The 19,325-nt window shown below is 43.6% G+C and overlaps 1 protein-coding gene and 1 long non-coding RNA gene across 2 annotated transcripts; both read left to right on the forward strand.

Annotated features, from left to right (window-relative positions):
* The first annotated feature begins 5,478 nt into the window (after positions 1 to 5,478).
* LOC146986668 (uncharacterized) lies at positions 5,479 to 5,986 on the forward strand. Its single transcript, XR_015036082.1, has 4 exons — positions 5,479 to 5,529; positions 5,628 to 5,696; positions 5,777 to 5,806; positions 5,906 to 5,986. It is a non-coding gene; the product is annotated as an uncharacterized LOC146986668 (long non-coding RNA).
* An 8,826-nt stretch (positions 5,987 to 14,812) lies between these two features.
* LOC146986669 (uncharacterized) lies at positions 14,813 to 16,534 on the forward strand. Its single transcript, XM_085780421.1, has 2 exons — positions 14,813 to 16,267; positions 16,402 to 16,534. Exons 1-2 carry the CDS (start codon positions 14,973 to 14,975, stop codon positions 16,532 to 16,534), a joined length of 1,428 nt encoding a protein of 475 aa, XP_085636547.1. The 5' UTR covers positions 14,813 to 14,972.
* The last annotated feature ends 2,791 nt before the right edge of the window (positions 16,535 to 19,325 follow it).

Genomic DNA, 19,325 nt, shown 5'->3' on the forward strand with positions numbered 1-19,325 from the left:
CTGCGCGGCCACACCTATCTCAGCGCAGCGCGATCTACGAATCTGCCAATCTGACTTTGAAACTTGCATTACACCGGCTGCGCCACCAAACTAGGGCCCATTGGATGTATGCAAAAAGAGGGCTGCCGCTTCACCTGGCTGGCTCTCTGCCAGGAGGGATGTAAAAATGTGTTGAGATGCATAATTACTTGGGGACAGCTCTCCATTCCGACACACCTCCACTTCAACACCCCGCTGTTCCGACACAGTCCCCTCCTCCTCCCCCCCGCAGCTGTCCAATGTCCAAGGTGCTGAACTGCGTGACGTTGTTTACACTCTGTGTTGCGGCTTGTCTGTGAAACGTGCGCTGCGAGACTGGGCAGATCTGTCCCACTTGCTTTCTCCCCGACTCCGTTGTTGGAGATCTCCACACAGTAAAAGAAATACACTTTTTTTTCTCCCCCCCCCTGCTCCGCTCCAGCGCGGCTGAACCCGGCTTGAGCTCACAGAGGCGCGAGGCTGCTGCAGCCGCCACTCGGGCTGACAGCTGACTGAGGGAGATGCTTTGGTTGGGTTTAGGCAATGAAGAAAGGAGTTGGTTAAGTTTAGTAAAAAGACCAGGTAGAGGCTAGACAGGCTAGAACAGGGGTACTCAAATACAAATCATCAAGGGCCACAAAGATATTTTTCAGTGACTCAAAGGTCAATTTATTGAGGTCGGTGCTGTACTGAAATATTCAAAAGATGTCATTTTTACAACTATTGAGTACTGCTGCTATAAACATATTTATGTGGTACTTCTAACCTGAAAATGGGTCACCAGAACCCTAACACAAGAGGAAGGTTAATTTAACAACTGCACTTAAATAAAATAAATTAAAATAAATATTTGAATAAAACAAGAAATGACACCTGTCATGGAACCAAAAAAAGGAGTCAAAGTGTAACGAAAAACTCTTTTACATTCTTCCTGTCAGTATGAAAACACTGCTTAATGGGAGAAATGGCATCTTGTGTCTTTGGCCAGTCTTTGGAACTTTGGCTCAAATGGTGTGATGGCCAGGCGGACACACTGTTGCAAGTATCATTTGTAAGTGCACTGTGGTACTGGTTCTTCACCACGTTCATTGTTGAGAACGCAGATTCACAGCAGTAGGTTGATGCTAACATCGTCAGAATGTGAAGTGCCCTCTTTTGCAGCAGAGGGAAACTAGCTGCAGTTACCATCTTCGTCCAGAAGGTGATGACGTCACACTGAGTCTCCTTCAGTGCAATGTTTTCCTGCAGGTCAATTAGCTCAATTTGCAGTGAAGCAGCTGTGGCCCATGGAAAGATTTGTTGTGCTTCTGAAGTGAACTCTCTCAGATTTCTGACCAAAAATGGATTGTCAATGCACAGAAGGACTTGTTTTCCCAATATGAAGTCATCAAAGCGTGTCTTGAAGTTTTCAATCAGCTTCTCCACAAATTGAACATGCTGCTGATGAGCTGCTTTTTCTTTCGTCTGTTCCAAAAGTTTGGGGAAATGAAGCAATTCCTCCTATAGGAAAAAATGAAAAAGGAATAATCAATTAAAAAAAGGGCATGAAGTTTAAAAAAAAAAAAAAGTAAAACCCAGATAATGTGTGTGGTAGAAAATGTTAAACAGCCTACCTGTAGGTCACTCTTGAAGACCTCCAGTTTCCTTTGGAAAGCCCGCACTGCTGAGATCAGGTCACACACTGTGTTGTTCTTCCCTTGGAGCTTCAGATTTAGGTTATTCAGGTGAGATGTTATGTCAGTCAAAAATGCCACAGCTTCCATCTTTTCTGGATTTTGCAGGAAATCTGTGAACAGTTTTGCTTTAGCACTCTTTTGCTCTGACAGAAACACTTGTATTTCCTTCCTGATGGCCCAAAAACGCTCCAGGACCTTGCCTTTGCTCAGCCATCTGACGTTGTTGTGCAGGAGCAAATCATCAAAGGCAGCATCGACCTCTGTCAGGAACGAGCGCAGCAAACGATGCTGCAGTGCAGATGTTGCTCTCAGAAGTTTATGAGTCTCATCATTGTCACCATGATTTCAGAGTAGATTTCCCCAAGACTTGCACAAAGGACGGACTGGTGAATTATGCAGTGATAAGATAGCAGGTGAGGGTGGAGAACTTTCAGGCGCTGAACCAGTCCTTTCTCTCTGCCCATCATAGCTGGAGCTCCATCAGTAGCAACTGACACAACTTTCTTCACATCTATTTCCTTTTCATTCAGCATTTGCAGTATTGCCTTGTAAATGTCTTCACCTCTCGTCTGTCCACAGAGGTTTACCATGCCCAACACATCTTCAACAAACTCCTTTCTTGACTCATCATAATATCTCACGAAGACCATCAACTGTGCATTATCAGTGGTATCAGTGGATTCATCCACAGCTAGGGAAATGCACTCTGCATTTTTTATTCCATCACACAGCTGCTTATCTAGATCACCTGCCAGTACTTCAGTACGTCTGCTTGCTGTGGAATCTGAGAGGGGGACTTGCTTAATTTTAGCTTTAATTTCTTCTTTTTGTTTGCCTTCAAACATTGTGTCCATCACTTCAGTCATGCATTCTCTTATTATTTCTGCATCTGAGAATGGCTTCTTGTGTTTGCCCAAAATCCAAGCCACTCTAAGTGAGGCTTCTGTTGCTTTTTGTTGTTGTGTCATAGATGTGACAAGAATCCTGCTTGCAGCTTGATATGATGATTTTAGTGCATTTATTTTTGTTGTTCTTACCTCTGAATTTTGAGGATATGTTTCTTCAAAATGGGTGTGCTTTGCCTCATAATGCCGTTTCAAATTGGAAATCTTCATCACAGCGATAGTCTCCTGGCATATTAAGCACATGGGTCTTGTGCTGGTTGGAGGGAGAATGAATGCAAATTATTCAGTCCATTCTTCTTTGAATTGGCGATTTTCACTGTCCACCTTTCTTTTGGCAGAGAACTTGGAACACGCCATTTTCATGCAATCTTTTTTTTTTTCTTTCCCCTCCGTGCGCAATCTAGGCTCCTACTCTGGCAAAGCGGCAATATGAGAACCGCTTCGAAAACGAAAATGAAACTTAAAAATGCGCTCGCAGCGCGACCCAGTAACAGGCTGTCTGTGTATCGTTGGCATGGAGACAAGTCCCGATATACACGTGTTGACTCAACCAAAACACGTACTGAACGAATAACAGTTCGGGGGCCACAAATAGGTGGCCGGCGGGCCGGATGCGGCCCGGAGGCCGCCTATTGAGTACCGCTGGTCTAGAAGCATAATGAACATTATATGTCATTAATATGAAGTATTTGCTTGTTTTGCAGTTAATATGCACATGATCCGTTTGACCCCAAAAAGGAAAAAAGGATCAATGCGCACTGCACAGCCTCCGGTTCTTTTCTCATTACGTCCGTCTGTCAGTTTGGAGTGGGGGCGTCTTTAGAAAAAATAGAAAACCCTGCTATTACGATGAATGGAAGTCTATTTTCGGAAAGGCGGGGCTTCAGAAAGGCGGGGTGTAACCGTCCCACTTTACCCATATTTACCCTACATCTGCAATTATAAATGTGGTAGGCTATATGACTATGAAAAAAAATTGTTGGCAAATCATTATTATTTAGAGGAGCTGTCATACTTGCACTCTGATTGTCGTCCATATTCTTCCACCGTCATGAAAAACCGCAGTCCTACAAATGTGTTTGTACAATACTGCTGGGACACCACACATCTCACACACACCTGCTCAACACACACCCAAAAATGCATAGCTTGGATCACTGAAAATGTTATTGAAATGAATATGAAAGGTTTTGAGGGGAAATGTGTCTTTGGTGGAACTAATGAGAGCCAGGAAAAGGTCACAAACCAATACACGTTAATCATTAACAATTAATTAATCACGATAGTGTTAATAACCCTGAGTACAGTGGATTAGGAACCTTTGTACAGCAGAATTACTGCTTTTCCCAGCATTGGTATTTGCATATTGTTTGATGGCTGATAAGTTTGTGTTACTGTTACTGTTATACTACTGCCAAGAACAACTGTGGCCATGAGGGGCCAGGACGCTGCAAACTCCACAACACAACACAGTAAGAAGAACGTGCTGCAAACTCCACAACACAGCACATTAAGAAATTTTAATTCATTTTGGAAAGTCGCCTTTATCTTGAAATTTGTCCTGACTCTTACTGTATAGCCATTGGCGCTCAATTAATACATATATCACAACTTGTTTGATATTTCTTCATGTTACAATTATCAATTAGCCTATAAATCTAGCTGCACCCTAGCAGCAGCAGATCTCTTTGCTCCGTAGGTGGGTCTAGAAACGAGCCATAGGAACTTTTTGAGTCTGAAACACCGTTTGTGTTGACCAATCACAGCGCTCTATCTGTTTAGAGAGTCGTTGGGCGGCTTAACGCCATGACGACATACATTTGAATTGGCTTGTCAGGCTAACGTCATCCTGCTCTTTGCTCTGATTGGTTGTAGCGCTACCCTATTGGTGCAGAGGCAGTTTGAAAGACAGCCTTCATCCCGCCCCCTGGACTGAGCCGAGGTCTACCGCTCGTTGCCAGACTAGACATGTTAATGATATAGTCAGCTTGTCAGGCTAATTATCAATCATTTTACCTGTAATTCTGCAATTTATAGGTTTGCATCTCATCTGGCTTATAGCACCGAGCTGTAACACCTTATTGCCATTTCAACTGCTGCGTATTTACAGGATGTTGGAATATATTTGTTACTCTGGAGCATTTCTCTGCTTCCTTCTCCAGTATTTTTTTTAATACCGTCTATGCTCATTCTGGAAATCTCAATGACATCATACAACATGCAGCACACACGGGCGGCATGGGCGTGCATTAGGGGGCTGTGCCCGCCCTGGACTGGAAGCTGTTTATTTATTCTCTTTATTCTTTTCAATTCTCTATTATTCCTATCTTGATTAGTGACGGTGACTGCTTAGGTGCTCGTCGTGTAGGAACTCAAATAACTCTCTGATTGGTGCACTAGCCCGTCATCAGCGCAGCACTGACTGAATCTCTGAGGTCCTGCTCATCAAACTTGTAAAGGGCCGACTCGCGGTGGTTGAAGCCCGGACCCGACATGGACCGATACACTAGCACTGGTCCGAGTCCGACTCTGGCAAAAAATAATAATGATAATAATAATTTGTTTGTGCAGCTGGATCTGGCATCACCACTGTTCATGCTACCTGTAAAACACAAGTGAAGAACCCACAGCTGACGCACACACACAATACTTTCACATCTTTTAGACCTTTAACCTACACTCACATCACGTCTTCCAGTAAGTGATTTGTGTCAATGAGGAAACAGGTCAGAGTTCAGTATCAGATGTTCATGTGCCCAGTTCAATCACGTCCACATATCATTCGCAGACATCAGCACTTTCTGCCGCCACATTGCAACATGACCGTGACTCAGAGGAGTTGAGGTGTGTATATAAGAAGAGAGCAGCCTCCTGTCATCACTGCACCATCAGCTGATACCTGAACAAACCTCCTCACATCTACCTGACAGGTACGACTGCTGCTGCTGGTTTCTCTTCTTTCACTGGAGCTGATGCCTCTGCTCTCTCTCTCTCTCTACATTAACCAACATCTTTTCTTTCTCCACAGAACAATCGTTGATCTTCAGCATGAAGACTGTCCTGCTCCTGGCTCTTTGCCTCTATGCTGCATCTGCAGGTCAGATCTCACACTCACACTTCCACACAGGAGAGTAATCTCTACCACTGGTACTGACAGCACTGTGTTTCTCTCTGCAGCTCCGGCTGAAGACAACCCGGAGGCTCCAGGTCAGTGTTACATGGGTTGGATTGATGTGATACAGAAACAGATCAGACAGTAAAGAAGTGTCTCTGACACCAGCATTCATTCATGTATTTGATCCACAGAAGCAGTAGCAGTAGTCGACCCCCCAGAGGAACAAATGGCTGCTGTGCCTGCTCAGGAAGAGGTGGCAGCACCTGAAGGTAAGAGTCATGTCAATGTTTTCTCAGACATGCTGAGTTCATTCAGCCACATGTTTCTGCTGTAGGAGGCTGTACAGTAGCACATGAGAGCAGAAGTATTGTCGTCTGAAGGACAGTGAGTGTTTCGGTTTAAGTAAAGTTCACTCTCTCTTCCTCCTCTTTCTCTTTGCAGCTAAGAAGTATTGCGTGCCTCCCTGGCAACAGGGCGGCGCAAATCGCTGCTTCATGGTTGTCAAAACGTACGACTCCTGGAACAATGCTAAGGTACTGCTGCTCTAACTGCTCTCTGTTGTTACTGAGCATTCTGATAAGTCGATCATTAAAGCAGATATCATCGGCACGGCCGTTTCGGCTAATGCTGTGTTCAAGGCAGGCTTTTGAAACCGTAAGTTACAGCTTCAAGTCACAACTACGACTTGATAGCGTTCCAGGTAACCCGTAGCTCGTGTTTTTACCGTCCTGTTGTCTGTGAAAGTTCCCTATAACGGCCACTCGTAACTTCCGACCCGTGAACTCGTACCAGATCGAACTGGTATGACTTCACAGGAAGGAAAAACACAAAGTACGAGTTTCCTTGAACGCACCATGAGTTAGCAGCCCCCGCCCTTGTCAGGCATCAATTGGTCCTCGTGCTACGTCACCACATTCACGCGCATCCCTTGGCTGCACACACAGCCCTTCATGCCGTTCTCTCCCCTCATTGGATAACACTTGTATCCCACAAGGAAAATTTTCTCCTCGGGTTACAGCAGAGCAGAGTGACGGAGAGACTCGTGTTTAGGCTGAAATACTTCATGTAAGTGATTGCTGACGGAAAATAGGACTATTTAGGACTTATATTAACAAAAACATTCCACTGATATCTGCTTTAATTGTACAAAGTGTCAACATCAAACACATAGCTCATATTGACTGTGTTATCTTCATCAAAGTCTACAACAGAAACGATCGTCTTCACCTAAAGCCTCTGGATAGTGATGATATGTTGGTAGTTTAGTTTAGTCTGTCACCATCAGTTCATAAGAAGAGGAGCTTTACATTCACATATGAGTAAAAGACAAGAAGAGTCAAGAAGTGAAGTGAGTCAAGATCTATTTAGTTGTACAACTACAAAGGTCCCTGTTGTCTTCCTCTGTCAATCAGTATTACTGCAGAAGGCAGGGAGGTCACCTGGCCTCGGTCACCACCGAAGAAGAGGACGCCACCGTCAAGGGAATGGCCGGTCACAACGAGGTATGGCTGGGAGGCCACTACCAGGTAAGCTGAGCCACTTTTTGTATTCAGGATCACTACATCAAGACAATTATAGTTTTGTTGCTAACTCATCTGCATATATTTTAGGATGTTTTGCATCCCTACAAATTTGAGTGTAAATATAACTGTTTGTTCAAAAAAAGTGGTCTTACTGGGGTATATTGGTCAACCCCCCCTTCTTTCCTTCCATCCATCTCCTACCTCCCCCTTTACTTAATATTTCATCTGTCCAGGTTACAGGTGAACACAAACTGCAGGGACTTCCTGCCAAGTTACTGAGATTTGGGGAGTTTTGAAACTACGCTGCATCTTGGGAAGAATCCCAGAGATTTTTCTTTGAAAGTAAAGTTTGGCCTCACTATAAACAACTTTTCCTGTTTTCAGGAACATACTTCGTTATCTTGATTTAATAATATGGACATATACAGCCAAAATACATTCACTAAGTGTATAGGATATAGGTGGCTCAACTTTTACCCTTGGCCAGATAGATGAACGTACCCCACAGCTACCTTGGCTTGGGTTTATTACTCATGTACTGTACTGTATATGGTGCACTTTCATGATAAGGCCTTGTCCACACGAGCCCGGGTATTTTTGAAACCGTGAACATATGTTCCCGGTTCTATGTCCTGTCCACATGCAACCGTGCTTTTGGAACCCTGAAACCGTGGTTTTTTGAAACCGAAGTCCAGGGTGGGGTTTTGGGCCGGGGTTGGTTTCACCAGGTGCGTGTGGACACGGCAACCACGATTGTTTTTCTCGTTTACGTCATAGCTGCACACGTGCTGATGTAAACACTGCCAGCTGCAGAGGTTGTTTGCAGCGGTTTGCAGAAGTTGACGTGAACTCGCAAAAATGGAGGTGACAAAGTGGATTTTTATTATTTCACTTGTTTTTTATGCAGAACATCATCTAAATGCCACTTGTATAGTTTTTTGATGAGAAAAATATAACGAAACGGTCGTCAGGCCAGGGCGATTCTCTTGTCACCTCCAAACTCACCCGTCTGCAACTCAATCACAGACCACAGCTGGTTTTCCACACAGCATCATTTACTACAGAAACACACGTGACACGTCTCAGTACAGATCCGCGGGCGCTGCTGCCAGTGTGTTTTTAAAATTAGCAAACTACTTTTATATATATATAGGCTATAGTAGCGCCGCAGTTTCTCATTCCCCACCTTGTTTGATTGAGAGTGTTTCTCTCTCTCTATCTCTCATACACGTGCTCTGCGTCACTTGGTAGCGGATTCCATGGTTGCGTGTGTACGGAGTATTTTTATTACGCCACTCGAGTGGACGTGGAACAAAACTTCGGTTTCAAAAACAAACGGGCTCGTGTGGACTAGGCCTACGTTTAGCCTACTACCTCATGTTGTAGCTCATAGATACCACAACCCATGTATAAAACACTGTAGCATCCCCGGCTAAATGATGGTCGAACTCTCAAACTGATGGTTCACAATGTTTTATTCCTTGGACCGTATTCAATGTAAACACACCGTAAGAGCTATGAAAAGAAGAAAACAAAATACAGTTACCTTTACTCTTACTTGAAATTACCCTTTAACTGCCCTTATCACATAACAATCATGTAAGTTGACTCTCCTTTTATCTAATAAACTTATTGTAGACTCACAATTTTTACTCTATGAATTATATTTTAACTGCTACGATTGATGTTACAGTCATGAAGGAAAATTCACATTTTAACTGAAAGACAACCTCCCATAGAGTGCAATATAAAACAATAATTAACATGACATTAGCATTTTTAACCGTTCGTTTTTAACCCACTAAACAGTTTTTAACCTTAGCAGACCTTATATAAAACAGACAAAATACACCCTGTTGCATTACTAAAACAACCTATGAGTTAGCTTATAGCTTCATCTCACTTCAATACAGACCGACACGGCAACTTGACCGATGCTAATAGTAGCTACCGCTAACCACAATACGTTCCACACATGAAAATATCCACGGCAACCAAACTTGAGCCGGACATAAATATGGCATGAAATGGTAACAAAACAAACCTTGTGCCCCTTATTAGCCAGGTGCTAGGGCGTTTCATGAGGGTTAGACACACTTTGCTTGCTTTTAGCATTGAAGACACACTCTTAGCCTTGCAGACACACTTTTCCTACTGCCAGTAAAGTCCGAAGCACCGGATGTGTACGAGGTCTCGGCGAGACACTTTCAAAATAAAAGCACTAAATATCCGTTTGCTTAATAGACACAGTCGGCAAGCAAGGAAACGTCACTTCCGGTTAGGGCTGTGGGGGAAAACAAACCGTTTTCCCCATACACACTCATGCAAAAAGGCGGCATTTTAAACCTTTGTCAAACGCTTGTTCGCCGTCCTGTCTTAGTTTTAATCACATGTATGTGCTGACAAAGAGCTATATATTAGAAAACTCATCACGATCTGGGTCGATTGCTGTCCGTACATCTTAAAATATAAAGTTTTCACAGCCATAGCCTACACCGAGTCAGCAGGGTCGGCAACCTTCACTTCCGGTCAGAGCGTTACACGTTTGGAGAAGATGAGCGAAGTTCCGATATAAAAGTTCAGGTTGTGGTTTTTGAATTTATTTGCGGTGCAAAATAATACACAATAACTCAGGCAGTGTCTACGAGTGTCTAGAGCCGGCCGGCGGCGACTAAGAGAGCGTCAGAGCCGTGGGGGAAGACAAATATGACTGACTGTGAAATACCTAATATTTTTAAATGTACGGACAACAATCGACCCAGATCGTGATGAGTTTCTAAAAATATAGCTCTCTGTCAGCATATACATGTGATTAAAACTAAGACAGGACGGCGAAAAAGCCTTTGACAAAGGTTTAAAATGCCGCGTTTTTGCATGAGTGTGTATGGGGGACGCGGTTTGTTTTCCTCCACGGCCCTAACCGGAAGTGACGTTTCCTTGCTTGCCGACTGTGTCTATGTATAAAAATAAAAGCCTGGCCTTAAAGAATGTCAATAAGTAAACATAAAAACACATTTATAAGAATAGTATGCTCATATTAAAGGTCATTTACAAACACATTTACAATCATCTCTTTTGGTCTAAACACAATTCTCATGAAATGAAATTCACTTTTGAGTGAAAAAAGATTTTTTTTGGTCATAAATGTTAAACCACTTTACTCATGTAGTGTATTGGAGTACCATAAGTGTAATACTCAGTTTGGTCCATAGGTGGCACTGTAGCTGTATTGTATTGTTTAACTGTGCTGGTGTTGAGACCACAGAATAAAGACAGCGGTAGACTGACAAAACATGGCTTCGTCCACTTCATATATTACATGGTGTCAGAGTGAAACCTGAAAGAAAGAAAAAGGAAGAAAATGGAGCAGATGAAACCGCCGACCTCACTAAGTCTAGAAGGAAATCTAGCGGAAAATTGGAGGGTCTGGATCCAGAGATTTGAACTTTTCCTTGTCGCCAGCGGAATTGGTGAAAAGTCCGACGCAGTGAAAAGAGCCACGTTCCTGCATGTGGCTGGGGACGAAGCAATTAAGGTATTTAACACGTTTGACTTCGATGAGGACGTCGATGATTACGACGTGTTGAAAGAGCTGTTCCGCCGACATTGTGAGCCAAGGAAAAATGTGACATATTTGAGACACCTATTCTTCACACGAGTGCAAGGAAAATCAGAAACTGTTGATGCATATGTGACTGATTTAAAGAGTAAAGCAAGAGACTGTGAGTTTGAGCATCTTACCGACTCACTGATTCGGGATAGAATCGTGTGTGGAATCACGGATGATCAAGTCAGAGGACGACTACTGAGAGAACCTGACCTCACGCTACACAAAGCAATAGACATTTGTAGAGCCAGTGAGTTAAGCCGGAGTCAGCTCAAAAGTCTACATGAGGAGGTTGAAATTCCTGTTCATAAAGTCACCAAGCAAAAACAACATGATAAAAAGAAAGATAATGGTGCTACATCACAGAGCACAAAGATGAGAAATCAAGGAAACTGCACCAGATGTGGCTACAGGCATGAGCCGAGGAAGTGCCCTGCCTACGGACAAGTGTGCAAAGCCTGCCATAGAAAAAATCATTATGCAAAAATGTGCAACTCACGAAGACACACAGACAACCATAAAGTGCAACAAATAAACAAGGCAGAGGCAGATGACCAAGAATTCTTTATTGGCTCAATCCAAGCAGAAACACATGACCACCCAGTCTCGCAGATTAATACTGTGGATGCAAAGAAAGAAAAGTGGCATGAAAATCTGATTGTCAACAAGAACGTTTTGAAAGTCAGACTGGATACGGGAGCTGATTGTAACGTCATTTCCATGAGTGACCTCAGAAAGCTGAGAATGGACAAAAAGGTGAGCAAATCTCACTCCAAGCTTGTTGCTTATGCAGGCCACCGTATTCAAGCTAAAGGAAAAATCATGTTGACATGTCAGTACAAAGATAAAAACTATGATGTTGAGTTTGAAGTAATAAAGAACAAGGCACCTGCAATTCTGGGAGGAGAGTCATGTGAGGAAATGGGTCTTGTCAAGAGACTGCATGTGCTTAAAACAGAGAGTGACATTCTTGGTGAATTTGAAGATCTATTCACTGGATTGGGCTGCGTACCGGGAGTATACCACATTAAGACAGATCCAGAAGTCACTCCAGTTGTTCATGCACCCAGGAGAGTGCCTGTCGCGCTGAAAGACAAAATTGAAACAGAGCTGAAAAGAATGGAAAGCTTAGGTGTGATAACCAAACAAACAGAACCCACAGATTGGGTAAATAGTATGGTGACTGTAACAAAACCTAACAAAGTTCGGATCTGCATTGACCCACAAGATCTGAATACTGCCATTAAACGAGAACATCACCCACTGCGCACAATAGAAGAAGTGGTAGCTGAAATGCCAAAAGCCAAATTCTTTTCAGTTTTGGATGCAAATCATGGATTTTGGCAAATCCAGCTAGACGAAGAAAGCTCTCACCTGTGTACATTCAACACACCATTTGGAAGATATCGATTTAGAAGACTTCCATTTGGTATATCATCAGCACCTGAAGTGTTCCAGAGGTGCATAGCCAGACACCTAGAAGGGCTAGAGGGTGTAGTCAATGTTATAGATGACATCCTAGTGTGGGGAGAGAGCATAGAGCAGCATGACCGTCGTTTGAGGCAACTGCTGGAACGCCTCCGAAGCATTAATCTGAAACTGAACAGAAGTAAGTGTAAGATAAGAATGACTGAAATCACTTACATTGGACATGTACTCAGTGAGCAGGGACTCAAGCCTGATCCTGAAAAGATCAGAGCCATTCAAGACATGCCTGCACCAGAGGATAAAGCCGCGCTCCAGAGGTTCACTGGGTTACTACAATACCTCTCTAAGTTCATCCCCAACCTCTCGGACATAAGTGCCCCTCTGAGGAAGCTGGACGGAAACGTGGAATGGCACTGGGGGACAGAACAACAACAAAGTTTTGACAAACTAAAACTTCTCGTCAGCCAAGCACCAGTACTCAAGTATTATGATGTCGACAAGCCAGTTACATTATCTGTTGATGCAAGCTCTGAGGGCCTAGGAGCAGTGCTACTTCAAGAAGGGCAGCCAGTAGCATATGGCTCCAGGGCATTAACTGACTGTCAAAAACGTTATGCCCAAATCGAGAAAGAATTGCTTGCAATAGTGTTCGGCTGCGAGAAGTTCCATCAATATCTATATGGACGACATGTCCATGTAGAAAGTGATCATAAGCCACTGGAAGTGATATTCAAAAAATCACTCCTCAGCGCCCCAGCCAGACTGCAAAGAATGCTCATGAGGCTACAAAAGTACAGTCTTGAGGTCAAGTATAAACCAGGCAAGGAGATGCATATCGCTGATGCTCTAAGCAGAGTGTTTCTGAAAGAACACAATGAGAAACTCCTTGATGAAGAACTGGAAGTCAACTGTGTCAACCACCAACTCCCAGTAACAGAGGGAAAATTGCAGGAGTTCAAAAAAGCAACAGCAGAAGATGTTGAGTTGGGACTGGTCGCAAATGCAGTTCAGAAAGGATGGCCAGAAAAACAGAGTCAACTTCCAGACAAAATCAAACAGTACTGGACATTTAGAGAAGAACTGGCTTATGTGGATGGACTCATATTCAAGAACTCAAGGTTGGTAGTACCACACACACTGAGAAGTGAAATGCTCAGAAAAATCCACGAGTCACACATGGGTATGGTAAAGTGTAAGGAGAGAGCCCGTGATGTACTGTACTGGCCGGGCATGGCCAAACAGATAGAGGAAGTTGTGGCTCATTGTGCTGTATGTAACACACACAAGAACAATAATTCCAAAGAGCCACTAATGTCACATCCAGTGCCTGAGAGAGCATGGTCAAAGATAGGTGTGGATTTGTTTCACTTCAATGATGCAGAGTTTTTACTGTGTGTGGATTATTTTTCAAAGTTTCCAGAGATTGTCAAACTGAATGGAACCTCAAGCAAACATATCATCATCGGACTCAAGTCTATATTTGCGAGGCATGGTGTGCCGGATGAGTTATTCTCAGACAATGGGAGACAGCTGGTGAGCCAGGAGATGGTGGACTTCAGCGCTGAGTGGGGTTTCAAACACACCACCTCCAGTCCGACTTTCCCGCAGTCAAATGGGCAAGTTGAGAGGGCTGTCCAAACGGTCAAGAACCTGCTGAGAAAAGCACAGGACAGCGCTGGTGACCCATACTTCGCCCTGCTGGAGTACCGGAATACACCACTGAGCGGGGTTGGTCTCTCACCTGCTCAAATGCTCATGGGGAGAAGGCTCAAGTCAAAGTTACCAGTGACAAAGACATTGTTGCAGCCAGCTCTCTACAAAAATGCCAGGAGCGACCTTGTGAATAGACAGCAGAGACAGAAACAATACTTTGACCAAGGCGCCAGGACACTGTCTGATCTCCGAGATGGTGAAAATGTGAGGATCAGACAAGGCAGCAAGTGGGAACCAGCCACTGTGATAAAGAAACACAACCTGCCGAGATCCTACATAGTTAAAACTCCAAGTGGACAAGTGTACAGGAGGAATCGCAGACACTTGCTCAAAACTAAAGAGACTTCATTTCCAGGGACTGTTGACACTCCATCAGAGTACCCATGTCATGTGGAACAAGACACTTTGCCAAGTGTTGATCCACCTGGTCCTACTCCAGACTGTTCCACTGTACCACCGAGTCCAAAAGTGGTGACTGACAATACTGTGTGTACAAACAGCCCTGTGACAACAACACGCTGTGGAAGGCCTGTAAGAGTGCCGCAGCGTTATCTGGTCTAACCAGAACAGGCTGACTTAAGGACTGTTATGGGTTTAGTTCAAGGTTTGATTAAAGAATTGTGAAGAAAAAGAAAAAAGAAAAAATAATACACACAGTGGTTGGTGTTAGTGTTACACATTGAGCTGTTGTGTACCGAGTGTACACAACTTACTTCCTGCTTTGCTTGAGTGCAGACGCTTCACTCCTTTGCTCTCCGCTTCACTCTCTCTTTTTTTTCCCATTGCAATCTTTTCCTTTTGAAATTTATTTGTATTTTTTCCTGGATACCTACATATCACTGGAAGCCTAATTTATGATAGTTACTGGAGGCTACGACTGTTTTTTAAACTGTTTTACCCTGAGAGTGTGGCTTATCAGCAGCACAACCCGGCACTGTCGTGACCGGGATTGAGGAGCTCAGCTAACAGAAGCTAATTAGCAGCAAGATGCCTCCTTTTTCCACGGAGGACTACCACAAACTGCTCCAGAAGATAGCAGTACTGGAAACAAAAATGCATCGGCTCGAAGTGAACGTGGAGGTAAATGGACAATATGGAAATGATACTACTCTGCCGATATTCCAAAACAGTGAAAGGGAGCAGGCTAACACAAGGCTAACGGGCACAACCAAGGCACGGCCGGAGCCAGGTGTAAATGGGAGTAAATCAAACAGTCCTCCCTGGAACTCTCTTGGTGCTAAGCCAAAGCACCACAAAATACCTCCCTCAAACATGGGAAGACGATTATCAGGCAGAACCCAGCACTCAGAGATGGATTACGACACCGAGTGGCCTGCACTGCCATCACACAGGACTGTCTCCTCAACCCCAAAACCACGGAGAAAACAACCACGGACCAAGGCTACGAGCAAACTGCCCCAAGACACAGGGATTCTACTTGAGAACAGATATGCTCCACTTTCACAGGACCCAGACTCCCCAAAAGAAGGCTCATCTCCCAGGACCAGAGAAAGGTATGAGGCTAAATCTGATGCTAAAGGGCTACGAAGAGAGCTAACCACTGGGCCTCAAACTCTGATAGTGGGTGACGGAGCTGTGTATGACATAAAACGCTTTTGCAGCAAGAACAACACCAAGGTACTGTGTTTTCCCAATGACATGGTGTCTGATGTTTCAAAAAAGATCCTGAAGATTGTTGCTGAGCATCCAACATTGAAATCGCTCATCATACACACAGGAGCCCTTGATGTTGTGAAGCAACAATCAGAGCTATTAAAACGAGACTTCATGGAACTGATAAACAAAGTTCAGTGTTTGAATACTGAGGTGTTTTTCAGTGGACCTCTGCCAACAGTTCGGCGAGGAGATGAGAGATTCAGCAGGCTGATGATGCTGAACAGATGGCTTAAAGATACATGTACTGCTCAATCACTGAACTTTATTGACAATTTCAACATCTTTTGGGAACGCAGGCACCTCTTTAAGGCAGATGGATTTAGCCTTAACAAGTCAGGAGTACAGCTGCTAAGTGCCAACATCTTTTACTTTTTGCGTCAGGCACCAGCAGTCCCTGTCAAGGACAAGAGACAAAACAATCCAAAACAGCAGATAAGACGGCACTCTGGTGAGGGCGCTGAGATAAGGATTGACAACGGAGGACAGCAGACTCAGAAAGAACCTGCAACGTCATCATCTGCACCCCAGCAACTGGATTATCCACCAGCCCCAACAACGTCATCACCTGCACCCCAACAAGTGGATCATCCACCAGCCCCAACAACGTCATCATCTGCACCCCAACAAGTGGATCATCCACCAGCCCCAACAACGTCATCACCTGCACCCCAACAAGTGGATCATCCACCAGCCCCAACAACGTCATCATCTGCACCCCAACAAGTGGATCATCCACCAGCCCCATCAACACAACACAAGGAGTCTCCCTTAGCCCCAAAAGCCCCAAAGGGGGAGTCTCCCCCGGCCCCAACAGGAGACTCCCAACATTCAACCCCCCGAACCCCATCCAGCCCCCAACTCTCTTCATCTAGTCCTGACTCCCCATTTCTGGATTTCCCTGACAGGATGAAGAGCTTTCTCACTAGTGGAATCCAACTAACACCACGCCAGGGTCTCATATTTTCCCCAATTAACCCCCCACATCGTCCACCCCCTCGCATTCCACCACGTCAGAAACAACCCTCGACCAAAAGTCACCGAGCCCCCCCACTTCCTCTGAATCATCATATCATTGAATCTGAATGATATGTGCCGGGTCCAGGCTGCAATACTGATATCAAGAATGTTCTTTCCCAGGAAAAGTCAGGGCCCTATGGAGTTCAGGCAGCTTTCTCAATCCCTGTGGTGACGGGTAACAGAAAAGTGATCAAACTGGTGAGAAATAAAAAGGGTTCAATTAAATCTACCAATCTAGTGAGTATAGCTTGTCAACCTCGAAACTCACCAGTGTCTCCTGTTATCTCCACAAGGTTAGCTCTACTTAATATCAGATCACTAGCCAACAAATCCTTGTTAGTAAATGACATCATTATGACCTATAATCTAGACTTCTTACTTCTTAGTGAAACATGGCTGACTGAATGTAGCTGTGCTACCATTCTCAATGAGGCTGCACCAACAAATTTCAGTTTTATGAATAAGTGTCGAAGTGGTAAGAAAGGCGGGGGAGTTGCTGCCATTTTTAAATCTGTATTTCAGTGCAAGGAAACTATATTTGGTGATTTTAGCTCTTTTGAATATCTATGTTTTTTAGTAAAGGGTGATCCAAAAGTTCTCTTCCTAATTATTTACAGACCACCAAGATACCCAGGAAAATTCTTTGATGAGTTTGCCGAACTGCTGTCAGTTATCTGCACTGACTACAACTTTTTTATCATAACAGGGGATTTTAACATTCACATAGACAATAACATGGACACAAATGCCAAAGAACTATGCTCTCTTCTTGACACTTTTGGCCTCTCCCAACATGTGAAAGGGCCCACACACACCCGAGGCCACACTCTGGATCTGGTTATCTGTAGAGGTGTTGACATTACATCTGTTGATATCAAGGACTTGGCTCTTTCTGATCATTTCTGTGTGTTCTTTGACTTACAGATAACTCCGGACATGCAGTTACCCTCTGTATCTGTTAGGAAAAGGTTCATAAATGAGAATACCAGTGTTAAGTTTATGGAGGCTATAGTCATGTCACCAACTGTGAGTGCAGAGACAGTTGATGAACTCCTGGATAATTTCAACTGCAAAATTTCAAATGTCATTGATACCATTGCACCTATTAAAACTAAGATGACCTTGGCCAGACAGAGAACACCATGGAGAAACACTTTGATGGTAAAGGCTCTGAAAACAGAATGCAGGAAAGCTGAGCGTAAATGGAGAAAAACTAAACTTCTAATCCACCATGACCTCTACAAACAAAGTCTTTGTAATTTTAACCATGGGCTATTCAAGGCTAGACAGCAACACTTTACTGAAATGATTAATAAGAATATCAACAACACTCGTGCTCTGTTTGCTATGGTTAATAAGCTTACAACCCCCCAAAAGAGATAGTTTCAGAACTCTTTTCCACAGAAAAATGCAATGAATTTGCTTACTTCTTCAATGAAAAAATCAAATCCATAAGGCTAAATATCAACGCAAATCAGCAAAATAATACAATGATGCAATCCCTAAAATCACCTAGGAATAAATCAACTGTAATGTCAGAGTTTAATACAGTTGACCAAAAAACCTTAGAAGAAACAGTTCAGCATCTTAAAACATCGACATGTTGTCTTGACACAATACCATCTGACTTTTTTAAAACTATTATAAGCTCTGTCCAAACAGATCTGCAGCAAATAATAAATTGCTCACTTCAATCAGGCACGTTTCCTAAACCCCTGAAAGTAGCTGCCATCAAGCCGCTCTTAAAAAAGAGAACATTGGATACTACCATTTTAACCAATTACAGACCCATCTCAAATCTTCCCTTTATAGCCAAGATCGTTGAGAAAGTGGTCTTTAATCAACTCAGCAACTTCTTAAACTCCAGTGGACTCTTTGACAAATTTCAATCAGGCTTCCGACCTCACCACAGTACAGAAACAGCTCTTATTAGAGTGTTAAATGACATAAGGTTGAACACTGACTCAGGCAAGGTGTCAGTTCTGGTCATGTTGGATCTCAGTGCTGCGTTTGACACTGTGGATCACAGTATACTGCTGGACAGGTTGGAAACCTGGGCAGGACTCAGCGGGACAGTCCTAAAATGGTTCAGGTCCTACTTAGAGGAACGGAGTTATTTTGTGACCATTGGTAGTTATCAATCCGATCGAGTGGCTATGACATGTGGAGTTCCTCAGGGGTCAGTCCTTGGACCCCTTCTGTTTAACATGTATATGCTGCCTTTGGGTCAAATTCTACAGAACTCTAATGTCAACTATCATAGTTATGCAGATGACACACAGATATATCTTGCACTGTCTCCAGATGACTGCAGTCCAATAGAGTCATTATGTCACTGTTTAAAGCAAGTCAAAAATTGGATGAGCCAAAATTTCCTTCAGTTAAATCAAGAAAAAACTGAGGTCATTGTTTTTGGAAATAAAGAGAAGAGGGTTGCTGTCAGTAAACACCTTGAGTCACTGTCTTTAGAAACTAAAGACCAAGTCCGAAACCTTGGCGTGCTGATAGACTCAGATCTGACCTTCAACAGCCATATCAAATCAGTTACCAAATCAGCCTTTTATCAACTGAAGAACATATCCAGAATTAAGGGTTTTATGTCCCAAACTGATCAGGAGAAGCTGATTCATGCTTTTATCTCCAGTA

This window comes from Trachurus japonicus, chromosome 6 (genome assembly GCF_045865225.1).
Source record: "Trachurus japonicus isolate A0001 chromosome 6, Traja_1.0".
Taxonomy (NCBI): Eukaryota; Metazoa; Chordata; class Actinopteri; order Carangiformes; family Carangidae; genus Trachurus; species Trachurus japonicus.